Consider the following 17,062-nt stretch of genomic DNA (forward strand, 5'->3'; position numbering starts at 1 on the left):
TTTTAAGGACTTCCTCACGTTTAAAATAAGATCAAAGAAAATAACGGTTTGTGGTTTAACACTTAAGATGTTTGTCAGGTTGTGTTTAAATAGCTTTAACTATAACAATTTATTTATAGTTGTGGCTGTCACTAGGGTTTTTATATCGCATATCAAATTAAGTGTTTATGTTTCTAACATTTAATACTGGGTAGTAACTATACACTGTTTAGAACAAGATACTGAACTAGAACTGAACTAGAACTGAACTAGAACTGAACTAGAACTGAACTAGAACTGAACTAGAACTGAACTAGAACTGAACTAGAAACTGAACTAGAACTGAACTAGAACTGAACTAGAACTGAACTAGAACTGAACTAGAACTGAACTAGAACTGAACTAGAACTGAACTAGAACTGAACTAGAACTGAACTAGAACTGAACTAGAACTGAACTAGAACTGAACTAGAACTGAACTAGAACTGAACTAGAACTGAACTAGAACTGAACTAGAACTGAACTAGAACTGAACTAGACTGAACTAGACTGAACTAGAACTGAACTAGAACTGAACTAGAACTGAACTAGAACTGAACTAGAACTGAACTAGAACTGAACTAGAACTGAACTAGAACTGAACTAGAACTGAACTAGAACTGAACTAGAACTGAACTAGAACTGAACTAGAACTGAACTAGAACTGAACTAGAACTGAACTAGAACTGAACTAGAACTGAACTAGAACTGAACTAGAACTGAACTAGAACTGAACTAGAACTGAACTAGAACTGAACTAGAACTAATAGAACTGAACTAGAACTGAACTAGAACTGAACTAGAACTGAACTAGAACTGAACTAGAACTGAACTAGAACTGAACTAGAACTGAACTAGAACTGAACTAGAACTGAACTAGAACTGAACTAGAACTGAACTAGAACTGAACTAGAACTGAACTAGAACTGAACTAGAACTGAACTAGAACTGAACTAGAACTGAACTAGAACTGAACTAGAACTGAACTAGAACTGAACTAGAACTGAACTAGAACTGAACTAGAACTGAACTAGAACTGAACTAGAACTGAACTAGAACTGAACTAGAACTGAACTAGAACTGAACTAGAACTGAACTAGAACTGAACTAGAACTGAACTAGAACTGAACTAGAACTGAACTAGAACTGAACTAGAACTGAACTAGAACTGAACTAGAACTGAACTAGAACTGAACTAGAACTGAACTAGAACTGAACTAGAACTGAACTAGAACTGAAGTAGAACTGAACTAGAACTGAACTAGAACTGAACTAGAACTGAACTAGAACTGAACTAGAACTGAACTAGAACTGAACTAGAACTGAAGTAGAACTGAACTAGAACTGAACTAGAACTGAACTAGAACGGAACTAGAACGGAACTAGAACGGAACTAGAACTGAACTAGAACTGAACTAGAACTGAACTAGAACTGAACTAGAACTGAACTAGAACTGAACTAGAACTGAACGAGAACTGAACTAGAACTGAACTAGAACTGAACTAGAACTGAACTAGAACTGAACTAGAACTGAACTAGAACTGAACTAGAACTGAACTAGAACTGAACTAGAACTGAACTAGAACTGAACTAGAACTGAACTAGAACTGAACTAGAACTGAACTAGAACTGAACTAGAACTGAACTAGAACTGAACTAGAACTGAACTAGAACTGAACTAGAACTGAACTAGAACTGGACTAGAACTGAAGTAGAACTGAACTAGTGTTTAAATTATACCTACACGCTAGCCAAGCTGGTCACCTTATAATCCTATTTTTTTTTCTCAACTAAACTAGAACTGAAATAGTGTTTCATTTACACATACACGCTGGCCAAGCTGGTCACCTTATAACCCAATTTTTTTTTGTCAACTAAATATCATTAAAATTTATAATGCAGTGTCATTTTTTCAAGTCTATTTATAGCCGCGTTGTCAGTATTTTTGCTTATAAGAATTATTTTTAAATATAAGAGACTGCCTGTTCGTTCTTATGACTGTCTTTCCTACTACAAAATTCTCAACCGTATTTTTTAACTTTTTATACAATACGTTTTTTCCTGTATTTTGTATAAAGAATTTCGAAACTGTCAGTTGTCATTAAATTGTACAAAAGATAAAAATTGATTTATTTACTAAATGTTACCAGTTGATGTTGTTACATGTTTACATTTATATACAGATACCTTTATATACAAATATGTATAAACTCATACAACTACCAGTATGCGGTGTTTAAAAAAACTGTTTCTGTGTACGTTACATATAAAAATACATTTTGATTGTTTGTTGGTGACTTAGGTGTAAATACCGCAAAATGAAGCAGCAGCAACAACAATATAGCGAAAACATTGATACTGAAATAAAATTAAAGTTTTATTCAAAGTGATTGATTACTGGTGTTAAAACTTACACATGAAATGTAAATTTTATTTTAAATTTTTTAACATTTATGTTGAAATAAATGTTTGTTATATGTTTGTTTGTTTGTGTTCTATATATGTAAACTCGGTTTGTTTATTTATGTATTTATTGTACATATCTGTATATAAATATGTCCAGATGTGTCGAAATGTGTCAGTGTTTACATACTACATCATCATTTGTTATAATAAATCGTTTTATTTAAGTGATCGTTGCAATAATTTTTTGTATTCACTAAAATTATTTTTTATTATTTTTCTTTTATTTATTTTAATTTAAAAATAATTTATGACATTAAAATGAAAATGTGGAATGTGAAAGTATTATTGCTAGAAAAATAAAAGCGTACAACGAATGTTATTTGTAAAGTTCCTTAGATATAGAAGTCTAAGTAAAGATTCATCCATAATGCAAAATATTTAAAATAATTTTAAAAGGAATTAGATCGAACGAGTAAAAATGAGTCGTACTATTCTTAAAATTGCGACCTGTAGTTTGATTTACATGGAAGGATATTATTATTGAAAAACTTTTAAACTACCTTAACAAAATGATTCATGGAATTATTTCTAAAGAACAATAACTAAAAGTCACGAAGAACCCATTTTGTATATCGTGAATGAATGAAAAATATATATTTTTTTAAAAAAGACACGATTATTCTTAATTTTTTCATAAAAATTTAAAGTTCATAAAATATTTAATATTCAACCCCTAAACCTTTTAAACTTAAAGCAGAAACTGCAAATGTCTTTGTATTTACTTTAATTCCAAATATTTGTTGAAATTTCATAAATTGATTTAGTTTTTCATTTTTTTTTTTCTAAATAAATTTTCTATTACAGTAATTTTCTGATGCATAATAATCGAATCACTAACCATGAAATCACTCTCTTAACAACACATTTATACAAAAATAATATTTCTTTCTGACACAATAAGAGACAACACACGTCGACGAGGACGAAATCATTCTCAAGCATAATATAACAATTCCTGGTAATCACATACAATAGAAAAAACATCTGAAAAATACCAAACAAATATAATGCCAGAATATAAAGAAAAATCTTAACACATCACAAAAGTCAAGTCAAAATCTGTATAATAATATGTCATTTAATACCCATTGAAAATGTCATTTAAAGCTAAATAACAAATCATTTGTTTTACTCAGATACAACAACAATAGCAGCAGAGCAACAACATCATCCAACATGTATCCTTCAACTCCACTTCAATTCACTTTGTTTCATGTTCTTACACAAGACTACATGCCTTCATATATAAAACTAAATACATACTCCTTATGTACAGAATACTGTGAAATTTGGAAAATAAAACAAATAATACAAATTTGTAATGTAAATGTTAACAGAATAGACCAACAGCTACAACAACAAAATAGACCAAAAAACGAAAAATCATTGAACAAACATAAACAGTCGTTTGTATTTTAAGTTTTTTCCATTCTCTTCCAAAAAGCGAAAAATTGAATAGAAATGTCCTTATTTACTCATACAATGAAATCACTTTTATTTCGGGGAAAAAAACACTAAACTGAAAATCAATTTTTTTGTTTTGTTTGCTGAGTATTTCATATAAACTTAATAAACTCATTTATTTTAAAGTGAGCATAACAGATAAACTCAATGGGGAGAAAAAAGGACATCTAATCAAAATCACAAAAATTTTATAAAAACTACTGCACAAGATTGATGACATTATGTATTGTCGTTGTTGTAGAAAGACACTCTCTTACACAATTCAACCAAAATACATGTTAAAAAATTGCAAAAGACAAAAAAGAAAACATTTACAACAAAACAAAAACCAGGAGCAGGAAAAAGAATTAAGAGTGCAAAAAAACGTACGTAAAAATATAAACAACTCACTTTTTCATGTGCTTGACAAACAACTGCAAATATAGAGTTAAAAGTATTTTTATCATAAAGAATACCAAACACGATATGTCCTCTTTTTTACATCAATATATGATGATATTTATTCTTTACATATCGATTACGTTACAACAACAGCAAAAAACAGTTAAACAAATACTAAAGGTACGCCATGCATGTTTCGTAGCAATTCATCTACATGCCACACATTCATAGTACAAACACATTGCCATAACAACATATGATGCCAAAAAATATATCCTACCATCATCAAAATGACAATGACCGTCATTCATCTTACAACCTCCATCTTACTCAAACATCAACTAAACCAATGAAGCAGCCAACTTCATACTTATTCACATACAAGGACTAAAGCTTCATATACATATGTATATGTGTAGTAGTAAGAATATAAAATAGGAAGACTCAAACATAGTCCCTTTGGCTTGCTACTTTTCTTTTTTCACAAATCCCGCTACCTTTCTCCAAATACAAGCAGTTGAGGTGCTCAGATGTTTAAGCATTTATTGCAATAAAAAACCGGAGAAGTGTTTATAAAAGACCGGAAGAATCTTATGAGCAAAAAAGGATTCCATTAGATAAAAGTGGTAGGTGTAAGTGGCAGTAGCAGTGAAGAAGAGCATAAAGAAAATGAAAAATATTGAAATATTTTTCTTTATAAAAACGTTGTTTTGCTTTATATTTGTATTTTTCTATTTCTAGTGTTTATTATTGTTTTGGACAGGTGCATTGGGCACTACTATTTCTGGTCAAAGTATGGAGTTTTCTATTATTGAAAGAGCTTTTTTAGCTAAAACCTTTGAGCTATGATTGGTATCAATGACAAAATTCCGATATTAAATGGAATGTGAAAAAGAAAAACTAAAAACCAATTCATACACATACGTAAACAATATTTCTAATTCAAATAAAAAACTTGGAAACTGTTAGTTTTTAAAAATTTAATTTTAGTTACAAAAACATGACTTTAAGAGGACTGAAGTAATGTTTCCTAAATCTTTAATTGAAGGACAGAAAATTTTTAATAGCAAGTTGATACGAAGTAACTAAAATCTTTCCTTTATGAAATAATAATAACACAAACCATAAATAGAAATTGTTATGTTTCAAATAGCAAAAAAAACTTAAGTTTTTATACTTACAAATTATTCTATTCTTATAAAATCTTAGTTTAACATTTTCTGTTGATATACATATACATACATATGTATGTAAAGATCAACAGATATTTTCGCTTCTTCATTAAATAAATTTGTTTAAATTTTATTAAGAACATTTAAACATATTACATTTTATTTAACTATTTAAGATTTAAACCCCCCATTTCCGGTTGTAATGGAACTCTTTTACTAAATGCTGCTGCTGATTTTTTTTACACGAATTGAAATATAATCACTGACTCTCTCACACACTCATTCACTCGTGATGATAGCTGTTAAGCTGCTCTTGAGCATGAATGGAAAAAAACCTGAAAAAATTTCATGATGAAGTTGAAATGGCGACTATTGGATACTTGAAACGTTTAAGTATACTTTAGAAAAAATGAGATGATTTTGTTCATTTTGTTTTTTTCATGGAATAGTAAAAAAAAAACATTTCGTCAAAGCAAAAAACTGATATTAAGAACTAAATGATTTTTAAGCTTAAAAGGAAATGCGAAAGAAATTTGAAAATGTGCTTTACTTTTTTGCGTTATTTCGAGATTAACAAAAATATAAGCAAGAAAATAAAAGAAAAGTATAAAATCTGCTAAAAAGTAAAGAGAAACAGGAAAAATTTAAAAACGTTTTAAAAAGTTTGTAAAATTAAAGAAATAATATAAATTTAAGTTTTTCAAATAAGTTTATGTTTTTTTAATAACAGGCACAACTGAAGAAACTTTTAGCTTTGTTGCTATAAGGCGTATACTTATTATAAAATTTAATTAATATTACGTATACGCTCAAATATGAATTTTTAATTAAATTATAATGTATTTGAAGACTTTAAAGTCACTTTTAAACAATGATTATTCTACAAGCTATAGAAAATGTAATAAACTTGTCTAGGCTACTCAATAGAAAAGCTCCTTATTCATGTAAGGAGATTTATCTTATTGAATTAGTCCAGATTTTTATTAGAAGAATAAGATATTATGTGAGAGATAACAAGTCTATTGAATATTTCAAGTAGATACTATAAACGTTTACTGAAATATTACTTGAAATTATATACAAATATTTACAATCGATTAAAAAAAATGCTTAAAAGTACCTTTTTTGTAAGTGTTAGTACTATTTAAAAGTACAAATTTCCTTTTAGTACCTTCGGTATCTGCTAGCCTAAAGCAATGAAATTTGTATTGTGAGAATTATAAATGGGGAACTACAACAATTTTTACACAAAATTTTTAAATTTTCTTAAATTGTATATTAAATCAAATTTTTATAAAAAAACTCAAATAATCACATACATACATATTTAAGTTATTTATTATGAGCCAAATTTTCAATAATATTTTTGTCATGCACGAATTATTATCGACAATAAAATTAAGGACGTCGCTATTAATTTTGTTTACTTAGTGCGATTTTTTATTTTTACAATTCGTCACAGACATACAATAATTTTCTAAATATATTTCGCATTTACTTGCAGATTGGTATAATTTAAAATTCATTTCTTTTTAAACAGTTTTATCTTTTTCAAAAAATTTCTTCTATTTTCGGAGTGATAGTGTTTTTTAAGAACATTAAAAAAGAATGATTTTATCTTATTAGTAAAAATAATGTCTAAAGTAAAAACTTTAAGCAAATATTAAAATGACGCAATATATTCAAAATAGTTTTTCCTTAAAATTGGAATTTTTAAGTAAAGCCAGTCTTTAAGTAAATGAGCAATATATTTTCACAGAATCCCTTTTAGAAGTGTATACATTTATGAATATATTTTGTAATATCTTAACAATAATTATGTAGGCAAAAGAAGTGTGTCATATGAGAATAAAAATAACATGTACATTAGGGTGTCCCTTGGACCACTTTTCTGTACATATACATCTCAAACGATGCACTAAATACTAGAAAATTACAAATCATGATTATTTTCGTGTTCAATACATTAATAAGCTTCGACTGAGAGGTATTCCTACATGAGATTCTTAAAAAGGCTGGTCCTCGGGACACTCTAATATACATATGTATGTACTAAACAGCAACAAATTGTCTTTAGATTTCAATTCAATTCCCAAAATAAATGCAAATATATATTTGTAATTTAATATATTGCTGGCATAACTTTTGAATTTGAAATTCACTGGAAAAAAATCGTATTTTGCTAAAGTTAGCGAAATAAATGTTGTGAGTTGATTAGAAACTCTTGACAGCGTATGCCACATATTGTGATTTATTTCAATACAATCACTCATTCATATTCATGTGAATTTCTTTATAATATGATTTGTGTTTCAGCTACCATCTTACATCATGTATTTGATTTATAATAAATATAAGAAAATATTAATATTTAATAGACACGTACAGTTCTTGTCATTGTGTGTGTCTTAACGTATGTATGTGTTTGTTTTATAAAAAAGTATTCGAGTTACTTTTTTATTGTTATTCAGTATGTTGTTTGTGCTTGTAAACGTATTTTGTTAATTCATATGAGTGTTGACAGACGTTTTTTTTCCAACCTGTGATAAAAATAACAAAAATATTCAGACCTGATATCCTTAGAGTATATAAATAAAAATATGTATAGGCATAAGAGATTTTATCACCCAAAAATATATATGTTCTCATGTGAAATTCCCCTATGGACCATATTATTCAAAAGGTTTTTTGATATATAACACTTGACAAAATGTAGGACTAAATATGAATTTCTTTTCATCAGATATAATTTAAGAAATTAAACATTTTTTATTTAAAGTATTTATTTTAAAATTTAGACTCGATTATATCAATTTTTTAATAACCTTTTTAAAATTTGATACCAAGCACTAACCCACTTTCAAAATACCTCTTGTATACTTAAGCTCTGTCTTATTTAAAAACACTTATTAGAACATAAAATTAAATATTTTGTGTAAACTTCTTCACACCTTTAAGTAAAATGAACTAAAATATAACTTACATTCCCTTTACTCAATAGCTCTTTAAACTAATTTTTATTTGAATAAAATTAAATATTAATTTGAATAAACTTACAAATAACTTTAACTTTTCTCTAGCTGGCTTACTTTGAATATATGTTAGTTCGTAGAATATCAATGAGTATGTATTGCAAAACCACTTTTTTACATAAACACACACACATACATGCACAAAGTTACAGAAACAATACATCTTTTTCCTTTTTGTTTAGTAGTAATCATTACAGATTTTGTTTTTTTCTGCTTTTCAAACTTTTCCACAACAACTGTGTATTGAAACGTATAAATAAAATGAGTTCGTTTTATTATTTACTGCGATTATTATACCCTACACCACTGCAGTGTGGATGGTATTATGACTTTTTGCTGATGTTCGTAACAAAAAAAAACAAAAATATTGGTCCTAGACCCACCTTAAAGTATACCATTTGGCTCAGAATCCCTTTTTGTGTCGATTTAGCTTTGTCCGTCCGTCTGTCTGTCAGTCTGTCTGTCCATCTGTGTGTCCATGTAAACCTTGTGCGCACGCTACAGGTCGCAATTTTCAAGATAATTTGATGAAATGTGGCACACAAACAAGGACCAAGTCTATTCAAAATGGTTGAAATCGGTCTATTATTTTGCCTAGCCCCATATAACCCCATAAAATGAATAAGGCTTTTGAGCTCATACGTATGTTAAATGTGGAATCTCTAAAAAAAAATCGTCAAATCGTACTGCCGATTTTCGTAATGATAGGGCCTCATTTTATCCAAGACCCCATACAAAGTACCCTTCAGAAAAATACTTGAAGGTGGAAAATATCACATTAAAATTCTGCATAAATAACTTTAATGTCATAGTAAATCGCTCTACCAAAATTTATACTCACTGGTGTAGGGTATCATATAGTCGACCATGCCCGACTATACATTCTTACTTGTTTTATTTTGTTTTTTGATTTTCAGTTTATTTATTGCTTGACATTTGTGCGCTCAATTGATTTTCAATCATAGTATTTTGCCTTTTTCTTTACAAATCTAGTCTCTCAATAAATGGGTGTAGTAATGTAACTGTAGTTGTATTTATATTTGTACCTATAAAGCTGCCTTTACAAACATTTTAGTACTAGTTTACGATATCTCGTTTGTCTTTTCAGTTGTTTTTTTTTTTTTTTGCATTTTAACTTCATGTAGTGGTTGTTGGTGTTAATGATAAGTAAAGGCAAAAAAATTTTCTAGGTTTATGTATTACCAATACATATAAATCGGAAATATATACAAATACTTTTACTTTGTTAGTTGTTGCTGCCCCCATAATATTAATGCTAATTGTGGTATGACATGCAATCATCACGATGGTTGTCATTGTCATCAGGATGAGAGCTGCCTGCTGGAATGTTTAGCTGTTCGTTTTTTTTTTTTTCTATCCTTATTTTTAATTAATGTCAATGCTATTGTAAATGTTTTCACTTTTGTTTTTAAATGTGGTTTGTTTTTGAATTTATTTATACAAAAATAATGTTTATAGTTTTGTAGAGATAGTAGATAAACAAACCTATAAATTGTTGAGTATTTTTTGTATATTTTTTGTCTAAATAGCAAAGTAATTAATATCCTGGTAAAAACGTTGAAATATATTTTATCAGTTATTTGTTACAATAAATTAACCGCTTAAATGGATTTTTGTTGTTGCCCTTGCTAGGTTTTCTTTACAAAATGTATGTAATTAATATTTATTTAATTCAAATTATATAATAATTTATTTCAATCATTAACGCGTGTTATTATTTATGTGTAAATATAAAGCAAAAAGTGTTTCGATAATGTTAAACTAGGGAATAAAATATGTATTTGGTAATTTTAGGTCAAAGAGTAAATTAATAACTTGTGATTTAGTTTAATTAAATATAATTTAAATAATCAAATAATGATAAATGAAATATATGTTTATTTTTATTATAGTTAGTTAGTTTGAAAGGAGGATGTATATACATCAAATCCGAAGAAATACACCTAGGCCTCAATAGAGTCTATAGTGGCCAGTGAAACTAGTTGAAATTCGATCAATATTTCATCAAACACCTCTAAAAATATAAACCAAACTTGTATATTAAACTTAATTTTCTTTACAAACCCCTTATAATACTACAGTGCGTATGAAATATTTTCTTATCAAATTAAATATTATTCATACGCCTTCATAATTTTAAATAAACAAATATTTTTATGACTCTTAATTCTTCAACTTCAACATTGTTTCTTACAATTTGTGTTATTTATATACTACCAGTTATTTACACTGCTTAAGCTTAAATACCCTTAAGAATCTTTATCACATTTTTCTTATTTATTGTCGGCTAAAAGCCTGAAGCGTTTAATGTCAAACACTTGACTTTAACAGAAAATGCAAAAGTAAATAAACTCAAATTTCAACGAAGCTTCTATAGGCTTACAAACAACAATATACATTTTTTTCCAGCTTCAAATTCTCCACATTTGTTGTATTTCTTTAAATATATTTAACCGGGAAAAAAAGAAAATTTCTGTTTTCTTCTCTTCATATTTTGTTTTATTATTTTTATTTTATTTTTTGAAACATTATTTACTTAGTTGTTGGCTGGGTTGTTGGTTCGTTGGCTGACTGTTTTGTTGGTGTTAATAAAAAAATCAACACTTGGCATTAACATGCAAGTGGCACTCTAGAGACATTTACTTTTAAAATGTTCTGCCACCATCTCAGCAGCTCTAATGTAGTTTTGAGCTGTTTTGAGGAACAAGAAAAAACTTTGTTACACTTTCTGCTTTTTTGTTGAACAATTAACTTAAGTTAACTTTTAATTTTATTTTGATTTTTTTGCTTTGTTCGCATTTTTTTGTATTGTTATGTGTGTGTAATAACCACAGTGGTGTAATAATTTTGACAAACAACCATATGATTTTGTGGGTGTTACAAGTTTTATGTTTAATTTTTGAGGGAGTCTCATTGCTTAAGGAGTTTATAAGTGCAGGGGACCGTATTGTTTAAGTTTATTAGGTTTTATATATTTTTGCTGCTTTTACTGATTTCAATGTAAGTGATAAAAGTTTAAATAAAGTTATAACCATGATTAATTGTTTAAAAAAACAAAAGAATAAAGTTTTTCTTTAAATAAGTTGAAAAAACTTGAATTTTATTATAATTTAACCTCATAATTTTGGTAAAAAAAGTTTTGAAGTTTCATGATATTTAATATGTCTGCATATTGTGACTTGTGTAATAAGTGATATACAATAAAATTGATTATCAAAATGGTTTGAGGTTTTACATGAACGGAACCTTTTACCAAAACATTTAAGAGTCTTCTTTTGGTAAAATGCTGCCTTGTTTTGTCTCCTTAAAATTTTATTTGTTTTGGCTCAGAGTGCGGATTTTGTCATTAAGTTAGTAATTTTCACAATATAATTTTTACCCTATAAAGTACTTTGGGTCCACAAAGATAGTGGAGTCGCTTAGTCGGTCCGTCTGTCTGTATGTATGTCTATATGTCAGTATGTCTGTATGTCTGTCTGTCTGTCTGTCTGTCTGTCTGTCTGTCTGTCTGTCTGCATGTCTGTCTGTCTCTCTGTCAGTCTGTCTGTCTGTCTGTCTGTCTGTCTGTCTGTCTGTCTGTCTGTCTGTCAGTCTGTCAGTCTGTCAGTCTGTCAGTCTGTCAGTCTGTCAGTCTGTCAGTCTGTCTGTCTGTCTGTCTGTCTGTCTGTCTGTCTGTCTGTCTGTCTGTCTGTCTGTCTGTCTGTCTGTCTGTCTGTCTATCTGTTCATCTCAATTTTCTAAAGACCTTATTGTATCTTCGCGATCCAAACTTTAATAATTCTGTTAGCGTTACTTTCGTGAAGTCAGTTCAAATAGGATACAGAAATTTCAACACAAACAACATAATATGGTAAACCATAACTTACATGCAATATTTATGTATGTATGTATGTACAAAATCTTTTATATAACTCATACATCTTACAAACATAATATTAACATTTAAATTAATTTACTTAAAATTCCATTCCATTTCGTTTTTTTCAGACATATCATTAGCTCTACGTGATGTACGCGTACAAATACCACATGCTGTCAGAAAGGGAGAAAAGGCCATACTTAAGTGTCTGTATGATTTGGAAGGTGACAGTCTCTATTCAGTTAAATGGTATAAAGGACGAAGAGAATTTTATAGTTTTACCCCCAAAGAAACACCAGCTATGAAAGTTTTTCAATTCGCTGGCGTAAAAATTGATGTAAGTATTGGTAGAACTTCAAATGTAGTGTAACGAACAACAACAACAAAAAATAAACCATTTAAAATGTGCTTAAATATTAAGTACCAAAAACTTTTGCTAATAATAGTCAAACATTAGAAATATTTAAGGCTATGAACAAATATTCAAAATATTTAGCATATTTTTGAGCGGCAAATGGAGGTTATTATACAAAAAGACGAAAGAAATAGAGAAAAAACTTTAGCTTTAGCCTAGTGGGGAGTCTTTCCTAACAGTTGTATGTGAAAGAAAAAAAAGACAATACTAAATATTCATTTGCACATTCAATGACCAAAAGTATTTAAACTATTTTTTTCTTGCTTTTTTACTTTTAATAGCTGTCACTTAAGTATTTGCTGGAAGGGTATGTTTTCCTTTGTTTCTAGCCGAGCAGAGACACAGATACACACAGATGGTACTTGTAGTTATTAACATTACTTTTATTCAACTGCCTTCATTTTCTTGAATAAAACTCTAGATTTTGTATTCTGCACAATTGTAGTTATTTGAATTAGAAAATTTACTGAATACCAGGCAAAGTTGTATAGAAATTGTAATGCCTTACACAAGGGCAAAATATTTTCTAAGTTATTCATTTAATATGACTTTATCATTATGAAAATAACCTACTCATAAATTAAACTTGTATTAATTCTTCTAGAATTTTTTCTCATATATGATAAACTAATATATGCATATATTTCTCAAAATACAAAATTTATCCATTTCAATGAATTAATTTATGTTGTTATATAACTGTACTTGTCTCTAGAGTATCAACTCTTAGGATAAACTTTATAAACACACATTTTTTGTTGCAGCGCACCACCCAACACAACCATCATAATTAAATTTTACAGTGGTTTTAGTTTGATTGTTGAATTTTTATGTTTGTTACGACTTTCGTATAATTGAAATCATTTCTTGGCCCATGAATATTAATTGAGTTTTTGTTGGTGACAATGATTGGGGCAACCAAGTTGGCTTTAAGACTAAATGTAAATATTTGAAATATTTAAGAAAAATAGAACAATTTTCATATTGGTTTTGTGAATAGAATGCAGGATATTTAAGTAAAATTTAAAATGAGAGCATTAATTTTAGATGGATTATTTGTGAGGCATTAAATAAGAAAATTTCTTAAAAATAAATTTAAGAGTTTTGATATTATTTTTTAAAAATTTCCCTAGTATTTATATATTCTATGCAACAACATCGAAGTTAAAAAGTTTCTGCCATATCGACATTTCAATATTAAAATTAGCAGCTGAATTAAACCAGAAGAAATGGTCTTAAATTATACTTCAATCGTCATTGTATAAATTTTCGTATTAGAAACATAACGAAATTAAATTAAACATTTTTATATTACGAAAAATTTAAATAATTTTTTAAAAATAAAATGTATTATTAATATATAAGAGGTTAAAGGTAGGTATTCAAATTTCATTGGATTGACAATTTCTTTCAATACGTTTAATTTACATCATAATTATCTACAAATGTATAATTTTCTTTTAATTAATACACTTGCTTTAAAATATAAAAATCGAGAAGATGAATATAAGAAATTTAAAAAAAAATAAGTTTTATATACTAAAGAAAATTAATTTTAAACTTTTTTATCTGTAGCTGAATGATATGAATGAAGTCCCCATAATAAAAAGTGTCTTTGATATCCTCTGAGTATATTCTTTCATTAAATATTTCATAATGCAAACTACAAGTCTTAAACTTTTGATTCTTTCAGTATTTTACTCTTTAGAGATTTGTATATAACACATACATACAAACATATTTATACATAAGCAAAAGTTCCATGTCTATTTAATAGTTTTTTTTTCCTAACATTTTTCGGTTTATAAAAGTTCATTCCAACAGATTTGCACTTCCGACTCTTAAATGCTGTTTGCTCTATGTTAGTTTTACCACTAGTTTTTATTTTTTATAGTTCCTATTAGTTTTTTTTTTTTTCTGGGTTTTTGTTACTGTCCTAGAGTTGTTGATTTTGTTTTTAACAAAAATTCAAAATAACTAAAAACAAACTTTATGCTCAAAAGATTTTTGTTTTTATAATAGTTTAAATGTCCAGAAAATTAGCAAATTTGAATATTTATACTTGTGTGCGAATAAAACTACAAACACACAAATTAGCAAACTAATATACATATATATCAAGCAGTTTTACAAAGAAGCTAATGTATCCTTTTTATATAGTATTTTTCTGATATGTCAATTTAATTAGGAAACTAGAAGATATTGTATATATACACACACATAAGAGTCAAATGAACCAAATTTTATGGCAAGAGGAAGTTATTTTACTGATTCTGTGTAATGCATAGAGTAGTTTCTTTAAACATATTTAATATATTGCTTTTTAGAAAGTAGTTATTTAACACATCACAATTTGCAATTGCCAAATCTAATTGAAGTTAAGATTTTATTACACTAAGATTTTATTGCAATAAAACTCTTCCTCGGAACAGCCACTCCGAACTGCAGGTTATGCACATAAATACGTTTGTGTGTATTTAGAGTATTTTATAATTTCATATTTTAGACCATAATGAACTAATAACACAAGAACAAAAACTACACACATACTGACATAGATCCAAACAACAAAGTTTTACACTGGAGTTGTGTAATTCATTTGTTTTCACAAAACTTGTGACTCAGCAGGAAATATGTGTTTAGTATTCAACAAACACACTTATTCCTCAAAAAAAAGAACAACGAGTGATTATCAAATGGATATTAAAACATTATGAAAAGGAAGTCCCTACGAAATAGAAGAAGAAGAAGACCAAGTTGCCTACTTATGGAACTTATACTTGTGGAGTTTCAACTTTATTACTACTAATAGTAGTGTCGTAAAGATATTTCAACAAATACATACATTTTATTACAAATACTAAAATAGATTCGACCTAAAAACATTTACAACAATTTTATAATTATTTACATTGTACCGAAAGGAAAGGAATAAGTTTTTCTTTCTTATTTTGCATAATCAGTAGTAAATTAGAGATAATGAATTAACTTTAGGAGCAGGTAAAATTACATTGAATTTCAAAATAACTGAAATTATTAGTAAACTAATGATGAAAAAATAAATTAATTTTTGTTTTTTTTTTTAAAGCAGTAAATTAATTAGACCAATATATAAATATTTACTTAAATAATATTTACATTAAATGAAACCATGTAAATTTACTACATTTTTTAAAAAATTCTAGTAAACATGTCATAACAAATTGTTAAATAAATATTTCACTGATTGTTAGCTGACCCGAATGTTACAGTTTTGAAATCTTTTCATAAATACCAAAAATGCATTACACAAATTCTAACTACACCTTCAACAACAAAAACAAATATACATTTGAGTGGAGACCAGCAACATTTAACAATAACAATGGCCATATAATACATACATGCAAATAATATTAAATCAGTTGCTTAAACTCACACGTATACAACCAAAACCGGAAAAATTAACCTTTAGTTCGGAGTAGATATCCCAAACTAGTCCTAGACAAGCAACCTAGTAATTGTTCTAGCAGGAAATCAAGAGTTTTCTTCTTCCCTATTTATATTCTAAGGATCACTAAAATTACGATTGACTATTTCTTTGAAAACTTGAGGACTGATTAAATTAACCATAGACATTATTTGAGAAATATCAAAAAGGTCCATATATCCTTTAGTAAAACTACTGGGTAAGTGATAAATTCATACCTTAAAACCGACTAACAAATAGAAAAATGTATAAAACAGAAAGTAATATTTATTTTACAAAACTATTTGTGCATTTTTCACACTACAACAAACACATGCATATTTCCACACAAAACAACAGTGGACGGATTTAAGGAAGTAAACAACAATCCAACTCCAACCCAACAAACATGCAATTTTTTTTTTACAACTATTTTAGTGAGGCGCCAACTATTCTGTATACAAAAATACAAATCTTATAGCAAATTCTCGTACTCGTAAACAAAATACTAAAAAATTCTATGGGAAAAAGTTTTGGCAAAAAAAAAAAAAACAAACAACCAGAAAAATATTGAAGCATACATTTTGCAGGTAGTAACAATATTTTTTTGTTAACTTTTTTGATTTCACAAAAAAGAGCTCTCTACTTACAATTGTACAAATACAAGTTTGCTGGAGAGAAAAAGAGAAAAAGAAACATAAAATGAAAAAATGAATATATAAATGTTATAAAGTAAATATAAGTAAATATTACTAGAATGGCGTTTACTTAGTTTTCAGGTTTTA

The 17,062-nt window shown here is 27.8% G+C and overlaps 1 protein-coding gene across 1 annotated transcript in view; it reads left to right on the top strand.

The window, feature by feature from the left end:
• Positions 1 to 17,062, top strand: part of LOC119616330 — a 57,114-nt gene that overhangs the window by 25,521 nt on the left and 14,531 nt on the right. Inside the window, exon 2 of the mRNA XM_037972688.1 lies at positions 12,543 to 12,751. Coding sequence (XP_037828616.1) covers positions 12,543 to 12,751 — 209 coding nt within the window. The remainder of the gene's footprint in view (positions 1 to 12,542; positions 12,752 to 17,062) is intronic.

The sequence above is a fragment of the Lucilia sericata genome, unplaced genomic scaffold (assembly GCF_015586225.1).
Source record: "Lucilia sericata isolate MDLA Ls3-8-SP2 unplaced genomic scaffold, ASM1558622v1 Contig000067F_arrow, whole genome shotgun sequence".
Taxonomy (NCBI): domain Eukaryota; kingdom Metazoa; phylum Arthropoda; class Insecta; order Diptera; family Calliphoridae; genus Lucilia; species Lucilia sericata.